The sequence below is a fragment of the Varroa jacobsoni genome, unplaced genomic scaffold (genome assembly GCF_002532875.2).
Source record: "Varroa jacobsoni isolate VJ856 unplaced genomic scaffold, vjacob_1.0 scaffold_1169, whole genome shotgun sequence".
NCBI lineage: Eukaryota > Metazoa > Arthropoda > Arachnida > Mesostigmata > Varroidae > Varroa > Varroa jacobsoni.
In genome coordinates, this window is record NW_019214071.1 from 220,891 (window position 1) to 239,700 (window position 18,810).

Consider the following 18,810-nt stretch of genomic DNA (forward strand, 5'->3'; position numbering starts at 1 on the left):
ATGCGACGAACACACATATGATCGAGACACGTATTACGCATGAGCGACTCATCATAAGTTACATAGTGCTATTCCTATCGATTTCTAATAGTACATGACTATTTTGTACAATGTTGTTGTCGTTGACATTAGCATTTGTAGTAGATAGCCGCGCGTCACACGCACTGGCTTTATAAACTTGTTCCATGACCATTACTATGCAATAAGTTCTACCCCTTGAAAGTCATATCCTGTCACTGTAGGCACATTTAGCCCTTCATAGTTACGCCCTGTATGTAACGCTGCTCGACTAACGTCTACAGCTGAATTAGACTGTCATTTGTATAAGGGCAATAATCAAAAGGGAATGATATTAGTCTGCGGTTAAATCAAGCACGCCCATATCGGCAAGCCTTATTTTGCTGGATCCTTTCAAACGGAAACCTCTGTTCGTATACAGTGGCCTGAATCCAGATGTCAGAAGACTGCACGTAAGCTGATTGTTGTCCGACTGCTATAAACTATCCTTTCGCCTAGACTTTGCTTGACCCACACACAGCCTAGTTGGTCTGTTAGCATACCGCCGTTGTAGGTGACCAGGAGTTGAAAGCTGTTCCGGCAAAGGCTTCGACGTTCACTGATGTTAGCATTTTCGCATTGTGCTAACCGAGGGGATGAGGAAAAAGTGGACAAAATTGAAGAAAATTGGACTAAAATAGGGCGAACCGTCACTGTCCAAAAGGGATCACGGCAGTGAGCATTAAATTTACGCATCGTATAGACCCGGGTAGAATAGGGTCAGCTCGATAAGCATAATGTGCTTGGCACGAAATACGAAGAAGAGGCCTGTGGGTGCGGATGGCCCTCGGAGAAACCCGCATTTTCAATATCAATACGAGAGGTCCGTTTTAATAGGGGAAAGCCGACAGCTTCAGCGATCTAAAGGCCTTGTGGTGAAGTCCATGCTGGAGCAGGCTGTACACCGTAGGCTGCTGCTAAATGTAGGCATGGGTATTCACTCAAATCGCACGTATAAATGTAAGGTGAAGTGCGATCGAACCACTTCTACTTTTCATGCTTTTAAGAATGATGGGTTGGTTACCTTCCCCGCTGGCTTTGCTAAGTTTTGTGTAGGAAAGCCAGCTGGATGCGATGCCGGATCCGTGGCTGCTGGCATAGACAGCAGTAGTTCGCTGCTTGCTTGATGGAAAAAGAAAGGCGCGGGCACAGCTTACATGCTGAGCCAAAAGAGGTTGAATCTCTTCTCTTGCAAGGTTCCTGTAGGATTCCGCAGGCAGCGCAATTGAGGAGCTGGCGACGCCGACTACCGGCGATGCCAAATCTAGCTAGTAGTGCCTAGGGCGCTGCTGCCGCTAGAAAGCGCCTTTAGGTGCTCGCGAGCGCGTCGGAGCGTAAAAGCTGACACCGCAGATTCCTGAAGGGACCCCAATCCGACTACATCGAGGACTGGCTCTCCTTCTCCGTCGGGAGACGCTGCGTTGGAAAAGCGCAGCAGACGGCGGTTGTACGCTCCGTGAGCTGCGGGCCGCGCTTCAAACCGCTCAATCTAGAAGCAATAGTCGCAAAGACGGAGGAAAACAGTGTAACGCCTCACGTACTATGTTACTGGCCGTAATAAGCTAGTACACGACATCGGCATTAAATCTAATACTCGACTCGTATAAGAGTGTCAATTCTTGTGGCCGGTCATAGCGACATTGGAAGCATGTTGACTAGGTTGTTATTGTGAAAGTGACAGTAGTGAATTATAGACAGGCGGGGGTGGACAATTCGCTTTCTATATAATAGAACTTGCATTCAGTATGAACTGGAAGTATTGAGTAAAATGGAAAACTACTTACTTCCGTCCTAGCTGAGCAAATGCGGACTATTCAAAAGATACATTTGGTCGCGTGGTAAGTGGTCAGTTCTATTAGTTATCTAATCATTTCATAAGCTAGTCTATATAGTAGTTCCTATTTGCTCGGCCGCCATTACAATGGAAGCCCTGTATGACTTCTTTTGGGCTCAGTCGAAATTTAGTCTACAGATACTGTTATTGTTACACGACCTCGTCAAGGGTGGCGTCAATCTCGTGCTGGATTTACACTTCGGTTTCAGTTACAGATGCGTGCATTGCTCGTGCAGCCAATGATACATAGTTTGTGATGATGGATCTGCGGTAATAGTAATAATAGTAACGATAAGAGTCTCTATCGATGCGATGCTTAATATGTACGAATATCAACTACGCAGCTTACCGGCTATTATACTATTTCCCTATCCAAAAAAGCGCTTCATCCATGCATAATTTTGGTAATAAGGATTCTCTATCTATTTCTCAAATCCTTGTCCTCTGCTCTGCTGTCAGTCTACTACGGAGCCGGCCAAAAGTGAACTGAGCGCCGCACAAAGGAGCCCCTGAAATCAATTGTGTTACGGGATTGACTATTGTTGCTTTATAGGAAACCATCCGAATGCTGCCGCCGGGAAAAGGAGGTACGCCGAGCGAACCGTGACAACTGGACAAGTCCATTTGGCCAAATAGACCTCGTTCGGCTTTAGGTCGGATTTAGGTAATGCGCCTCTTTTATTTTATTCTCCGGACCCCAACTCACGCCGGTATTGGTCATCACAATTACTTTATATGTATAGCCTCCAACTATGCTAAGCAGTACTTATTAAGACGAAAGAAGAAACAGCGAAGTAATAAAATGTCAGTACTCTTGACGGTGAGTTTTACCCGTTCCTTTCTCCCAACGCAGCTGCGGATGTGGGTAGCCTTCAGCCTGGCAGTCGAGAGTCGCTGACCGACTCACAACAACGTCTGTGTCCTTAGGCTCAATTGACCATCGAGGAGGCACTGAAATATCATAGATTTTATGTATGAGCTATAATGATATTGGCATTTAGTTATTCGTGAATTTACGGGAGTTGTTTATACAGCTTTAGGTTTTTTACTGTATTGGCGTATGGCAGGGTCACGTGAAACACCTCTAGGCATTCAAGGCATGCTTCAGGTTCGATGATTTTCATACATATGGCTATGAAAATGGTGATGGAATAAATATCGTCCAGAGCTAGCTCACTGAGTAAAATCATTTTAAACGCTTATGCTATAGTCTTCAAGAACAACAGTAAGATCGGCTGTTTGATTGGGTTCTTCACAGGACGCTTTTCGAATCAAGTAGTGATGGAACAATTACATGGCCTCTCGATAACAAAAAAAAAGCTACAAATGCAATTACAGTGGCATGTTTTTTTGCGCTGAAACAAAAATAGCTTCAAGTAAAAGGTAAATTTTTGATTTTGTTCTGCTTGAACACGTCGTGTCTAAAGTATGGAAGAAACACGGAAAAATAACACACTGACTGTGCATCTAGATGTTGTCAAGCATGTTCTATATGGCACTAGAAACACTTACTAGCGGGATAGTTCGCTTTTCCCAAAAAAAAAAAACGTAGGTCACAGAATTAAGTCTTGAAGTGTTCTTTCACGGGCTAAACGTGTTTTGAGTTATTTATTAAACCTAGTCACCACAATATAAGGCTTCGCGTCCAAAAATGGCCATATTTCAAAAACAGATGTGCGTGCGTGATGTTGGAAGATATACTGCAGTATACCTCGCCTTCAAAGCGTGCGTATTAGTGTAGAGTGTACCGCTCACCATGAACTGTTAACGTCGACGTGTAATTAACCTGCGCAAAAGCGTTTCTAGCAATACAAGTATAGTCTCCATTGTGCCTGGGCTGAGCCTTCTCGATTGTAAGGGTGGCAAAATCATCTGAGTACTTTTGGACCCGCACCGAGTCCTCGGGCAGAGGACTTCCATTACGCAGCCATGTTACTTCAAAAGGCGCATCGCCATCGGCCACTGAGCAAGTTACGACAACCTTCATCCCTTCCTGAATTACTCGCGGGAAGGCGAAGGGCTGAAGAACGGGTTTCACTGTTTCAACAAACACAGACAAACGTGACCCTTAACAACTTTGGTCGAAACCTAGTCTAAACCTGTGAAAACAACGGTATTAACAAAAAAACGCAAAAACATTCTACCAGACATTTTAAATATGAATATAGCTAAGAGCCATTTAAGCAGGGGCCCTTTATGATTAATATGAAAAGCAATTCCTAAGGTTTAATCACAGTCGATTTTGTCACGAAATCTAATTATTTCAAAATCAATAAGCCTAAGCCAGATGTAGCAACTTCCATTATCAAGTCACGGTTGCCACACAGATACTATCTTTTTTCAGTTTAAGTTATCATTCCTGCATCATAAGTCGCTGTAAAGCTGAATATATATATATATGGCATTATATTAGTTGTAACAAACATGCAAATTCTTTGGTCTAACCCATACTAACTATGCATTGTTTTTTTTTTTTTACAATTTTTAGAATTTCATTGTCAATAAGTCCTTGGAATTAGGCCCTTTTTGGGTATAGCATCAAAAACTTGTTTCCATTTGTAGTACAACCGAAATAGATCGTGCTGTACTTATCTGGAATTTCTCTAGCAGAATTATAAAATGGCATGGCAACTATAATATAATGATAATGTCTTCTTTTTCGTAGTTCTTTGATTTTCCCGGTTATTAATGTCTGCTCTGCATTCCTAGTTACTAAAGCTTAACTTTCCAATACCAATTTGACTTTTTAGTTATCGTACTAATTTAAGCAAGGGCTTTAGCAATCATCTTAAGCGGTCTCTCTTTGCCGGCATCAGACACGCTTTCCAATTCCATGAACATCGCCATACAATCAGCTTACAGTAAGGTAGGCTGAGGTTCTGAATAGGAATTTTCACATTTTAGGCAACCCGTTCGAAATTTGACCTAGGCCAAAAGGGAGTATCACCTTCGACGTCGCTCTCTGACGAAAGTGAAGCGGCTGTAGCTTCCATTTGAGGCCGTCGGTAACAGTTAATATTCACTGTCAAATATAGTTGATTTAAAGGAACTTTTATTAAACTCAAAAAGCATTTATTTAAGATATCGATTGAGCCAAGCATTTCCTTGTAGTCATCCCGCCCCCCCCCCCGGGCCCTTTGCGCGATTAGCCGATACTAGTCGTTGTATGTAGTGTAGTATGTGTTATAAACAAAAAAAAAAAAACAAAGGGCCGGCCATCACGTTTCTATGCTAGTGTTGGCTAAACATTTCACACACGAATTGAAGTTCATTGAAGCAGGAAGAGTATAAAGGTGGGTAGCAATTTTCTGTCGGACTAGAAGAACAGCTTTTTCATTGTGGCATACAGCACAGGGTGACACACGGTCAGAGCTGACCTGTTTTGCTGGCCTGGAGACGCGCTCGAACAAAGGAGCCCTTGATATCCAGCGCCGTGTTCTGCGTGGCAAAACGTCCACGGAGGAATCATCCGCGCGCGTTTCTTAGAACTACTGATCGGAAAGCTTGATTTCAGAGTAGCGACTCTCCCAACCCGCTCCCTTTATTGCCCCGCTGTGTTGTCTGTACGGTGGCCCTGGGCGGCACAGTTCGACGGATGCAACAGCCAGCTCGTTACACACCGCCTGAGGCCACCAATGTTGTTGGTGAAGCAGGTAAAACCGCTGCAATGTAACGTTTCCGTTCGTATTGAAGGCAGACGAATCCAATAGTTGTAAATAAACATGTTCAACTTTATCATTACTTGCTTTATTATTCTCGATAGCGGGGCTCGAAACCTTAGATATCTTTAACATTAGTTGAAGTCTAGAATGTGACAACAGTTTTGAATTAGTCGAAGTGCAAACCGAACAACAGACATTAAACTGGGAATCCTGTGTTATTTCATGGTTTAGCTGTGTGAGGAACATCTGCTAAGGGGATTCTCCCTAATCAGAGCGTAGTGGGTATCCGCCGACAAATGGAAAATGAATCGCAGATTTATCATGTGATATTAGTCATGTAATAGCGTTAGGGATTACCGCTGAAGTAGGGCTATTTTCTGCAATTTTTTTTTATCCTTTGTGATCGTAGAATCGACTTTATCTGCTTAGACCTACCCTGAACTTTGACTCGCAATGTGCCGGAATCGGCGGTTCCATCCTTATTTCTTGCTGTGCAGCGATATAATCCTTCATCGCCGTTCTTCACCGCCGTAGCAAGTACCAGGGTCCCGTTAGCAAAAACTTGTTGGCGCCGATTTGTTGGGAGTCGTCGACCATCTAATGTTGTCAAAAAGATGACCAAATTGTGTACAGATAATTACAACTTTCCAACACTGTTTGCAACATGCTTCGCAATCTTTCTGCAGTTTGTAAAATTAGATTGAATGTTTTGTCTTTGTACCATTATTAAAATAAGCATAAGCCGGGCAAGCATGCTAAAGGCTTTTGGCTGACTAACCTTTCTCCCAGAAGATCTCCGAGATCGGATGGCCTGAATACGGACATTGTATTCGGACAGTCTCTCCGGCGACTATGTAGCGATCTTCCATACGACGTACGGTTGGAGGGCCACGAATATTGATCCGAGCTTCGTGCACCTTCTCGCCGACGTCACTTCGCGCAATGCACGCATAGAAGCCGCCGTCTGATACGCGTATGTCGGAAATATTAACATGCGACACAACGTCACCTCCTCTTCGAACGTAATCCCCTGCGCGAACGCGCTCATTATCCTGTACGGGTAGACCGTCGAGGGTCCAGGTAACCTGGGGCAGAGGCGTTCCCAAAGCGATACAGTGCAGACTCAAGCTACCCGAGCCAGGCTCGATTGTACGCTCCTTGAACGCGTCGGTAATCATTGGTGGAATTTCTGAGAGTTTTAAGTAGAGTCGAGCGTGGTGTCAGAGAATAGAACGCGTAAAAGAGTGTGTATATATTTGTTAATTTTGATTACCTCATAACTTTATCAAATTAAAATGATGTAGCTGCGGCACCGTAGTAGCAGAGTGCGCCAGGCGATCAAGCAACATTCAGGCCACTCTGTGATATTTGCTCGTCTTATTTCCAAACAAAATATCTATTTTTCTAATGAAGTGCAGTCTCGTAACTTTCTCACACCACGTTAACAATATCAACAACGCGTACCTCCTAGGACAATTTCGCTAGTGGCCTGCGCTGAGTCCTGCTGGTTTCTAGCGTAGCACTGGTAAACGCCACGTTCATTTCGAGTCAGCGATGGAATATGTAGTACGTGCGGTGAGATCAGCTGATACTTAGAGGACGAACTTGAGGTCTCCAGTCCCTGGAGCGGATGCAGGGGCCGCTGATCCCTCAACCACGTGATCGAATCCACTGGCCACCCAGAAACGTTACACGTTAGCGTAGCAGTTCGACCGGTCTCTACCTGGACTCGTTCTGGAGTTATGTGTACTGATAGTGGGGCTGAATCAATAATCAGACAGACACAAAGCGAATTTTAAATAGATACTTTTTGCCATATAAGAGACGACAATTAAACAATGTTAAACTCGATTGATTTCGTATTGTTACTTAGAACTGTTGGGCTCATCGGACATTTGTTCGGAAAATTTCCGTGAAAAGAAAGCTCTTCCAATGGAGAACAATCATGAAGCCTACTGAAGTCGGACCGATTGTCACAGAAACGGTTCATTAGAAAACACAAGCGTAGGGTAAGTAAAAATATACTTCAGGCTGCGTTTACCGGGTGGCGTAGATGTTCGAACAGTTTGCTTTGAATCAAAAAATTAAGCAGTGTTTTTAAGCAAGATAGTTTGCGGAAGTAGATCTCATTCAAAATACACAATCGTATATGAAGTTAGTGTGAACTGCAATTCTTAGAAGAGGAACCCACTCTGGTGAAGGATGCGCCTGCCGACTAGCCAGTCTATGAGGTTAAGGTCAGACAAATGTAGGCATCGTGAGCCACTCTGCCAAGGTGATAAGGTCAGCACCATTACGAAAAAGACAATTTTGGATTTCTAGTGTCTTACATGGACACCCTGAACCTCGTTAGAATGTCAAGACTAATATTTGTCAAGCACGGTATCATCGGCAATTTCCGACCGCTTTTATTAAGATACACCAATATTTCCAGCAAACGACATTTATTACGTCGGCGCAACCAAAAAAACAACTGGGATTTAACATTAAAGTATTACTATTACCATATACAATATAGAACCGAGAAAAGGCTTTAAAAAATGCTACATTTCAACGACGGCAATTTTTTTCCTTTTGTCTTCAATGTAAATAGATCGGTCTTGACCTTAAGTTTTGGTAAGGTCATACTTAAAAAATGTAGCATAATATTTAATATTTGTGTGCCTTATACTTCTTGTTCGTTTTGTTATTTATTATTATCTATTATTATAGTTTTATAGCAGTTTTTGCGACTGCGAACGCCCTTTGTGGCCTTGATAAATAATTTCATCCCCAATTTACCTGTAACGGTGAGAGTGCTCTCGAGAATTTGTTCTCCGGCCGAATTGTTCACGACACAAACGTACATTCCACTATCTTGGATTTTCGTCTTAACAAAGTAAAGCGATCCGTCCGCCTGTATAACGCCCCTAGCCTCTGTGGCTGGCCGGAAGTTATCTTTGCGAAACCATCTGAAAGTAACGTAACAGGGAAGACCCACTTACTCAAAAAATGAAATATGTTTCTAAAGCGTATCTTTCTCACAGGATGTTGACCCAATGTAGGTAAGTTGATTATTTAGTTATCACCTGAAAAGTAAAATATGTGGTTTTCTTATCGCCATTACTTCACGAACTTCAGAGTGGCCTGGCTTTGACCTCAACAAAAGTATCGGGGTCAACTATATCCAATTGAAATCGGGAATCGAATGACGATATTCTCTGTATCCTTAAAGTTGGCTGGACGTACATGCGCACGTCATGGATATAATTGCTGTACGTTGTTGTGATCCCGTTCTCTGTTTTTTATACTTTTTGAGCTAACTAATAATGGTACAATAATAAAAATAAGTTTGAATCCTCCCTTTGCATCCTTGATTGTGAATGCATAGATATTCATCTGTGGTTCTCAAAATGCCCAGCCGGCAAAAATAACTCTACCAAATAGTTGACTTTCGAATATAAGTATGCATCATAACATTGAAAGTACCTATTATCTTAATAATATTATACTATTACACACAGGCTTTAAGCTGAAACAGCTTTTTTATTCATTGTCACTGTGTATGCAAAGTAAAGCTTAGCTGCAGTAAATAGCCTGCGGCAGCGAAAATATGCAGACGTTGGTGAGGGAGGGCCTGCCTAGCTCTCATAAGGCCAAATGAAATGAATATGGCACTGGTAAGCAGTTCACGGTGTATAAGCAACGCGGCCGCACCAGATTCATGGATGTCTGAGCGCGTGATTGAACGCTTATCTCGATGATACAAAAAAAGGGTAGGGCATTTTGACGTCCAGGCAGTGCTGGCGTAAAGGCTAATGGGTGACTAAATATGATAAGCTTCGTATTGGCTGTTAAGAGAAACGGACATGGGATAAAGGCTGCAAAGTTCAAAGCGTGCGTTCAGTATTGACCGAAACGACACAAAAAGAGAGCAGATGATGCGTTCCCATGGCTTTTCTTTTTATTTGATTTAAAAACGGGTCTTGTTTGCCGTTGATGACACACCATTTCTTTACATCGATTTGAGTCCTATGTCGCAGGCATGACATAGAAAGCTGAATGATATAAGGAACCTATTTTAACTAAACACAACATTGTTTCCTCGTCATAAATCAAGGTTTAATGAAACAATAAAATGAGTGCTCGAACCAAATGTAGAGACATATTTTTTCGAATAACCCCAATGCTCGTCTAGCGTCCATCATTGATTCATTCTGAGCGTTGTGTCTCCGATCTTACAGCAGAATCGATTAATCGTTTTTAGATGTCAGAACACGTCGTAGTTCCGTGCTTTTCCGTATGAAGTTGTCTTCATATTCTCTGTCACTTTTCTCGGGTGGATACGCGACCTACCTATATGTCGGTGTGGGGAACCCTTGTGCGACACAAGTTAGTTCCGCGGCAGAGCCCTCGTCTGTTCGTACTTGTGCCAATGTGTCCGACAGCCTCGGTGGATGCGCGCCCTGAGCGTCGGTGATGATCAGCCTGCCGGCTGTTGCACTTAACTGGGTCTCGCCGCTGAGCGCATGGCGCGTCCTACAGCGATAGCTTTTGAAGCCGTCCGCTATTGTTGCCTGCCTGATGTGCAATTCGCCGTGGGCCAAAACGCTATAGCGACCTCCTATAAAACATAGGCAAGACGGAGACAAGGATTAAACCAGAGCCTGAACACGGTCCAATGCATTGTGTAGTAAAGGACAAGATGTAACAATGATGTTTTGGCAGAAGCCGCATGTTCGGGCAGGGGCAGCGAAGGTGCTATTTTTTTTAAGGGAACGGTCTTGGTAAAACGCGCTATGGGATAACCTTTGGGCCTATTAATTGCCTTGCCTTGTTGCGCAACAGTTATTTGTTGTGTTTTACGAAGTGAATCTTTACTTGATCAGAAACGACAACAACGGATAAATTAGGATGTATGAAACATAATTATGCAAATGCTTTCATCGTAGGTATTGATTATCAGAGGATATGTATTTACTAATTACTCATATCTTTTTTTGGTGTACAAGCCACAAAATTATTATATCTATCTCTCTTTGCATGAGGCCCGATCACTTTATGCTGAATAGGGCTCAGTATCCATATATTGTACAGCGAGTCAAAGTCTGTATGTGTAGCTATGGTAGTCCAGATTGTCGAGACAGAAAAATACACGGTTTTTGTGATTTTTTGATTGGCTTGCCTTGAGGACAAAAATTTATGTTGAAAACATCATGTAACGTATACAGGATGAGTTGTAAGTTATACAATTTGTTTTTTCATAAAACTTGATATAAATTTCGGTAAACTGCCGAACACCAGTAAGAAATTTGTAAAATATCTTCATTTTCAAAACAATCTGATATAGAGTCTTGGTTGATGATTTCTGAAAGGTATCGTTGAGGTTACGTTAGTCGCTTGCTTTAAACTTTGAGCGACGTCATACTCATATGGCACATTCAAAGCAACAATGGAATAGCCTCAATTAGGAGCTGGCTGTTTAATTGCACCGAACAATTGGCATAGGGTATCAAACATCTGGTAGAGGATTACATAGTAAGTAGATCGCAAAACCGAAGTATTTGACTAGGTGAGTAAACATTTAATATAAAGTAATAAAGTTACTTAAGTAATACATTCGAACTGCGAACACTATATTACGCAGTAGAGGGACGAAAGGACTTGGGTAATTTTTTAAGAACTGGAATGGAACGATGGAAGTTGCGCAACAGAGGAGCTAGAACAGCTGCGATACTTGAAATTAGCTTAGGTTAAATTGGGAAAAAATTATATAGTAACGAACTGGTTGCATTCGCTATGTATCCGTAGCACGGATGACCCATATGGAATCTATGAATAAACAAACGAATTTCAAGTTAAAAATGGCCGAATGTGGTACATATGTGGTACTGTTCGTCATCATACAGGTAGAGCGGCAACAGTAACGAATATTAGAAACCATAAATATGTTGTGAAAATATATATCCCTATATTATAAAACGATCATGCTTGAATACAGAAGGAGTAGTTTTGCTGCTCCTAGCATAGCATGGAATGATCAGACAAATATAACACTAGTGCGGGTCTCGGAACAGCGAACTTTTGGCAGTCTTCCCTGCTGTATCAAGGGGTTTCCTATTACACGCTCACTATTACGGCAAGAATCGATCAAGCATCGACCTCCTTTTGCTTTCCATTGTTATCGTTGACATAACAGTGTCGTACATAGAACGTAACGAACGTGACCGGCTGAACTTTACTCTTTTCGTTAGGGTCTCGGTGTACCCCTCAAAGCAGGAACTAACCCCATCTATAGATAATGTTTGATAGGACTCGCTGACTTAACGACCAGCAGAAGCCTGACGAGTGGGAGCCTAGCGAACAATCGCAATCCTTCAGAAAATTTCACCCTGCTGACCTTTTTTCCATCAGATGGGAGGATGAAACGAGTCGAAAACAAGGGAAAAACCATAAAACAACAATAAGAAAGGGCGTCATCGCCGTCGTCGGCGCGTTCTGCACATTTGATTAGAAATAAGAAGGTCCACGCGGAACATTGAAGGGGAAAGGTTTTCGGAGGCTGACAGCACAGTCCACTACGTCGAGTTGGCAGGACCCCCACTATTAAGCGACGGTTGTAGGTATAATGCGTGGATAGTACAAATGCTTATATAAGCATATATGGAGCTAGATATACGTTCCTATATGAATAAGAGCGCACGATGGTGGGAAGACATGTAAGCTACAAAAGACAGGATAATTATGTAGCTACTTCGATGGCCATCTGGCTGACCTTCTCTCGCCTGCAAGGTTTGGCAGCAATGCTACGGTAGATGTTATATGGTAAACTGTGAGTGTTAAAGTTTAGATGAGAGTCGACGACTGAACCTGAACAAGATTAATCACTTCCTGCACGATTGCACTGTTGGCAGAACAGCCGAGGAACTCGTTAGGCGAGCTGCGGATAGTGACGATGACGAGCCGGGAGTGATAGGGGAAGAAACAAATGCTTTCCTGTGTTCGCTGTGGCCGCATGAATTTGGGCTGAGGGCAATCCGACGTTGGAGGTATACCGAGTACCTATCAAGCCAACGCAGGCCTCGGTACACATCGGAAGTCGTGCTGGTGAAAACTGTAACCGACGGCAGCGATAACGGGTTAGCCGCAATAGGTGAGCTGGTACTTGGCCGATTTCTGAACATGAATGGAGGAGTCAGGTGGAACAGGCGTTATGGTATCACGGCGTGATGATGTTTGTTGAAGGTGGTTAAAGGTAAGTTGTTTACGAGATGTACTCATATAGATTATTTCTGGATTAGGCGACATTGCACCAAATAAAAATATGAAGATTTATGAACAACAGATATTATTACGTTTAGGTTTGTAGCACTTTTGTATACAATGAAACGAAGCTAAGACTACTAGGTCATTGCGGGAATAGAAGTCTCATCAAAAAATCCAAGGGCTCGTTGTCAGATCAGCCTAGATGGATAGGTGGCTAAACAAGAGGTTTTTTTCTTGGCCTTTTCTATGAATCTGTTTTTCGGCAAAATAAAGAAACTCCGAATCTTCCTTTCTACGTATCGGATTAAAGCCGAAGGGAAAAAGGGCGAATTGGGAACCAAGCTTCTGTGTCTCAGGTACCGCTTGTACTTGCCATTCGCTAGCTGACGCGATGCTCGTCCCAGGTATCGGCACTGTTAGTGCTTCCTTTCGGAAGTTGGCTAACGAGAAACAATGCGAGAGGGTGCAATGGTAGCGATAGTGCCATGTGCAAAATACAAAACTCTACACGCTTATACGCTGCCAGCGGCCCAGTGGCATGCGTACATTCTGTTTAGCCAGAATCGAACGCCAACGTCAAGTAATCGACGATTAACCTGACTGTTTGTTGCATACGAATTTTAAAAAGATTGCCCACTTTCAGCTACGTACAACCGGCCTTATTATACGTATATTTAGATATACGACCCGGACCGAGATACGGGAAATCTCTGCCACCACTTTACATCTAACTTTGGCTATGCGCTCGCAATCTCTGTTATACTACTGCTGTTATACTACTGCCTATAGCTTCGTTTTTCGAACAGGATCAAATAAAATAAAGGAGGAAGCCGTACTAAGTTATAAAGGAACTTGTTGTTCGTCAGTTTTATTCTGGCTAAGTTCGAGAAAAGAAGTAAACATCATTTGGACAACAATTGATCTCTCCATCGATGTTTCGTTAGTCACAAGGCGACCCCATCTCTCCCAGGTCTTTTGAATTGGATCAACAACAAACAGAAACGAATCAGGCCCATCGTATACAGGCAGGGTGTATCAACAATTTTCAAAGTTCATGCGCGACGCGCGCTTCTCATAGCTCATTACAGTTGTTCCTATTTGTGTCTTCGTCTTCTGTAACATAATTACATAACGATTCGTGTTACAAGTTCGTGCAACACGTCTTTCCAAGAACTTTTCCGTAGAGGTACATTGTGGGTTAGGCATTATATTTATTTACGAATAGCAGGCTTCACTTCTAGACCTTTGCCAGAATAGTGTGGTACTTTGGTCGGCATTTCAGCACTCACTAAATCAACATTTACCTATGTCTCTTGCATTGGCACTTCTGTTCAATGCTACTGCGTCTCGACCGTTAGCTAAGTTTTTTATGTTCCTGAATACATTCGTATATGTTTGTGTCTATGTCTAAACCGAAAATGTTGTCAACTGGTATAGTATAACAAGTCCTCCCCATGCGTTTGGTTTGGGTAATATGAAAGATGAAGGTAAAAAGGCAACAGGTTAGGTCAGTTCTATCATGGTCGCTTAGATCACTATTATGAGACGTCAAAGTCAGAGGAATGACGGTTCGAGTAATTCGAGCCGTTCGCAAGAAGGCAGCCAAAGAGTTTCGCTTGTTAATCAAAATAGCAATCGTTTCGTCCTCCTGAACTCCTTTCGTCTCTAGAGGGCATCTGTTTCCTTTCAAACGAACGCGCGTACCCTACGACTTGCTTGAGGCTATATAGTTACTTCAATTCTTCTTCCGGGCCTTGCCAATGTGGCCTAGTCCCTGTAACCGATCGCAATGGATCACGTACACGACACACGAGCGAGTTACATAAAAATAACCTGTTTCACGCGTTAAAGCATCATTTGCCCCGGAGCAGAGTGCGCATAATGAGGAAATCCTAGAAACACATTGACATCTGTGCCATATATAGTAGAATGTCCCGATATCGAGAAACTGGGAGCGTGAGGATTTTGTTTGCATAAGAATTAACTTCTCCGTAAACATTGTTAGGATATTAAAAAAGTATGTTCAGGTTTGTTTTTTTATAGTACTTTTTTTTGCTGGTTCTATCCTCAGCCTAAGCTGTGCTTGTATATTTGAAAGGACAGATATATTCTACGTAGCCTAGTTCCTTCTGTTATTAGTTTAATATGATTACCTTGACATGGGCAACACCCTATGTTTCAACACAATAATAGTAGATTCCTTCTTACATTTACTAGTATTCTGAAAAGAACACCAAGTTTGAAAGTTCATGGGACTTCAACAGTTCGCCTTTTTCCAAACCATCATCATCATCCGTATATCAGTAATAGGTCTAATAAGTCCTATTTCATCCTTCTTACTTTGACTAGTTTACCTTGTCAGGTTATGTTTTGCAGCGACTTAGGCTTTTGCAGACCTCCCATAGGATTTGCAAAAGGCACCGTCTTGTCTTTCTGGCCCTACTGCAAAATCGGCTTGCCGGCCTGCGGGCTCGATGCCCCAACCCTCGACTATCCGTCGAGAATTGATTCAAGATAGCTTTTGTGGCGATTAATGTATGATGAACTTGAACACGCGAGGCTGCCCTCTTCCAGTGGGCTCTGATGAGGAATGGAGAGCTTGCTAATTCAACTACAACACGTTTAATAACAATAACAATTTTCGAGGATGCCAAGCATCACCCATCAAGGCTGCTGTTCTTTGAGTTGTACGGTTGAATGAGCTGTTGGAAGCAGTCGGCAAACGCGCCTCTGCTGCTGAAAACGGGGCATATGCCTTCATATAATCGCTATCTCCCCCACCGTCAGAGAGGGCCATACACTATTACAGACGCCTTCAATTGCGTTAAAATGCAACAGATGGCGGTAATCCACAACCGATTAAGCTGGTAATGACTAAGAAATTGGTAGCTTTTTTTGTGTACCTGTGTGAGGCATATCTTCTCACATAAGTCCCAAATGAACGAATAAACAATGAAAAAATACGGAACATATGTCGCCTTCGAACAATAAACGCTTAAGATACGGGAGACTCATTGAATTTTCTCTTGAACTCTCGTTTCATAGCCTTGGTCATATTAGAACTGGACTTACCACTAACGGCCAATTTGACCCTTTTCAAGTTTTTAAAAAGTCCATGTATTTAAAAATTATTACATTGCCATCAGACTTCAGGACATGGAAATGCTACTGAAAGATCAACGTTCAGTTATAAAAATAATTTGACCGCGCACGGTTGAGGTAGCTATACACGACGTGTGTGTAGCTTTAGTCTTGAATAAATAAAGGCGAATAGCAAAATATAACTTACCAACGGCGACATTAGAGGTAATAGTGACCCCATCTTCGCGTTCCCACGTAACCACAGCTACATAATCTCGAACGTAGCTCGGGATGTGACATCGCAGCACTGCCGTGTTACCGCTGATGACGAATTCGTCATAAACTTGTACTTCATACCGTTGCGCAACAACTGCAAATGCAAATAATAACAAACGCTAGATTTTTTCTACATTTTTTTTTTCATTAAACGCTAAACATGGTTTCTTCTTTTCTGAACAACGTCGAGACGATAGGAATAACCGGAAATATCAGAGTCTATCGTATTTGATTGCATTCTTTCTCGTACTACAATATTACACTAAATAATGCCGCTAACATGGCAACAACTATGATCTGCTGATCCGACAAATTTCTGTTTACTTATGTCTTGGTTCTTTCCGATGAAGCTTTTGTCTTTTTCTAACATTGAAGCGACTGCCCACGGTGACCGCTCCCGCCGGGTTCGTTAACAATAACGTAAGTCTTTACTATTAGCTACTTTACCTATTTTGATTTATACGACTTCTAAATAATTTTCTGTTTGGTCGCGTGAGAAACTAACTTCTATTGGAAATAGGTCAATGGGTAATACCCCTTTGAGGTACGCCCGCAGAAGCGACTATAGGAATTTAAGTTTTTGAAACGTTGTAGTTCCAACTTAATAACCTACACTTGTGATCAGTAACAGACGGTAACTTCTAGTCATACTGCGGTAATAAAGAGTGAGTTCAAAATTTAATACACATTTGCGAGCTGGTAATGCTATTTTTTTTTATTTTTTATTAAGTGGGAATACAAAGCTTTGTAACAGTCAATTATGACAGTATCCACAACTAATAAACTAGAAAATCCACTTAGATGTTTCTCGTCTATAGCTCGTTGAATATTAATGAACCTCCTCACGTAAGTTTCTATTCAATTCAATCTTGCCTCAAAAAATCGAAAACATGGATATTTTATACGAACACCTCTATTCCATTAATAATCGAATCATAACAAGTGCAGTGGCAAACTACGGCTAAGTTTTTAGACACGTGTGTTCCGTTTTTATCCTTATCCAAAGAACAGAACAGGGAGATCTATGGGGTTCCTTATGTACGTGCACATTTTTGGGATTGTTATGCTAGGATGCCGTTTACCCTTCTCGCTATATCCTATATTTGTTCTGTACGTCGTGGTGGTAGTTATATTATCTCGGGCTCATCGTTTCAGTATCTTCTCAGGGCTTTTTCCATCTTGCTGGAGCCAATTGCCATTCCATTTTTGCTTTTTCCATGTTACGTACATAGAGCTAACGTACCAACAGCTACAGCCCTTTTGATATGCCACCTTTGGTACCCCAAACCCGATAGCCCAGTGGCATACGGATTGCAAAAACTAGGGTTTATATCCACATACTTACACCTAAATATATATAGATATATATATATATATATATATGTCTCTGTGTGTAGGAAAGAAACATCAAAGAACCAATCAAAGTACGACAAACGTGCTGTACACATGTATAAGAGAAATATCATCCCATCTAAGCTGGCTGACATTTCCGACTGCAATGGAGAAGTTCGTCGCTTATAGCTGCAATTGTCTACATTTCACCGAACGAGTTAGCAATCAATAATAAACGAGAGGACGAGCAGAGTGCCCCAAGGGCACTGAAAGAATATTGAGGGCAAGAAGAAGTTAGTGCAGGAGAAAACACGCGGCAGCTATATATTACGATAAAGAACACTGGATGAACTAATAGCCGTTGAAATAACGCTGACGGTCATGGTGGCCGTGTTCACGTGGTGCAACAGTTTATCCTTTCGAGGAGGGCAAAATAGCTGAGGGGCGATAGCCAAAGTTTACTTAAAGAGCATATAGACTGCGCCTGCGAGGAAGCTAGCACTGCAATGCAATGTCATTTGCGTAGATGAAAGTAGAAGGAGAAATAAGGCGCTTAAACCAATGGTTTGTTTAATCAATTTGTTAAGCCTTCGAACGTTTCACCCGAGCCTAGCATACCGAGCAGGTTCTATATAGGGAAGCTGAAAAAATCAAGAAGGATTTTAATTAAGTAGGTGGCGTAGAGGAAAAGTGAAATCGGACAAGAAGCTTACGTGATGCTTAAGACAGCGTCGCATTATTATGATTATTGAGATGAAGAAATTTTGAGTACAGAACTTAGAAGAAGTTCCGTTTTTCAGATTTCCACCACAACGTATGCACATTCAAAATAGTTATATAATTGTAAATAATTGGACCACTGTACGATTACGAAACTCAGTAAAAGTAAACGTTTATAAACGATCAATTACCGTTTTTAAAAATCCATTTCCAGCAAAGCTGTATCTACTGCATATCGGTTCTTAATGCCCACTTAACTGCCTAGCCAAACATTTTAGTTAGCGGCACTGTTTTCAGCCCTAGGATTACTTCAAAGTTTGTTGTAAGCGGGTGCGCAGGACGTTAAACATAATTTACAATCGCTTTTTTTGTTTACTTGGCGTACCGAACATCTACTATTGTTGGCACCGCAAGAAACCCGGTTTTTGTTAGAACAAAACTACAAACTCATTATGGGGGAGGCAAGAAGTTTGCGTTCGGAATATGGCGGTTCCCAGATGTGTTCACGCTGGACGAATTGCCATTAAGACCATAAATTTTCCGGAGAGTTTGAGTTCGATGATCTACGTTGTTTCCGATCTTTACGCCGCTCCAATAGAATTC

The 18,810-nt window shown here is 42.1% G+C and overlaps 1 protein-coding gene across 1 annotated transcript in view; it reads right to left on the minus strand.

Moving 5' to 3' along the window:
• LOC111267317 (cell adhesion molecule Dscam1) overlaps positions 1-18,810 on the minus strand; it is a 47,013-nt gene that overhangs the window by 26,032 nt on the left and 2,171 nt on the right. The window contains exons 3-10 of the mRNA XM_086971254.1: positions 16,088-16,249; positions 9,889-10,156; positions 8,335-8,504; positions 7,018-7,314; positions 6,332-6,742; positions 5,989-6,150; positions 3,647-3,928; positions 2,711-2,842 (exon numbers count right to left, since the gene is read on the minus strand). Coding sequence (XP_086827380.1) covers positions 2,711-2,842; positions 3,647-3,928; positions 5,989-6,150; positions 6,332-6,742; positions 7,018-7,314; positions 8,335-8,504; positions 9,889-10,156; positions 16,088-16,249 — 1,884 coding nt within the window. The remainder of the gene's footprint in view (positions 1-2,710; positions 2,843-3,646; positions 3,929-5,988; positions 6,151-6,331; positions 6,743-7,017; positions 7,315-8,334; positions 8,505-9,888; positions 10,157-16,087; positions 16,250-18,810) is intronic.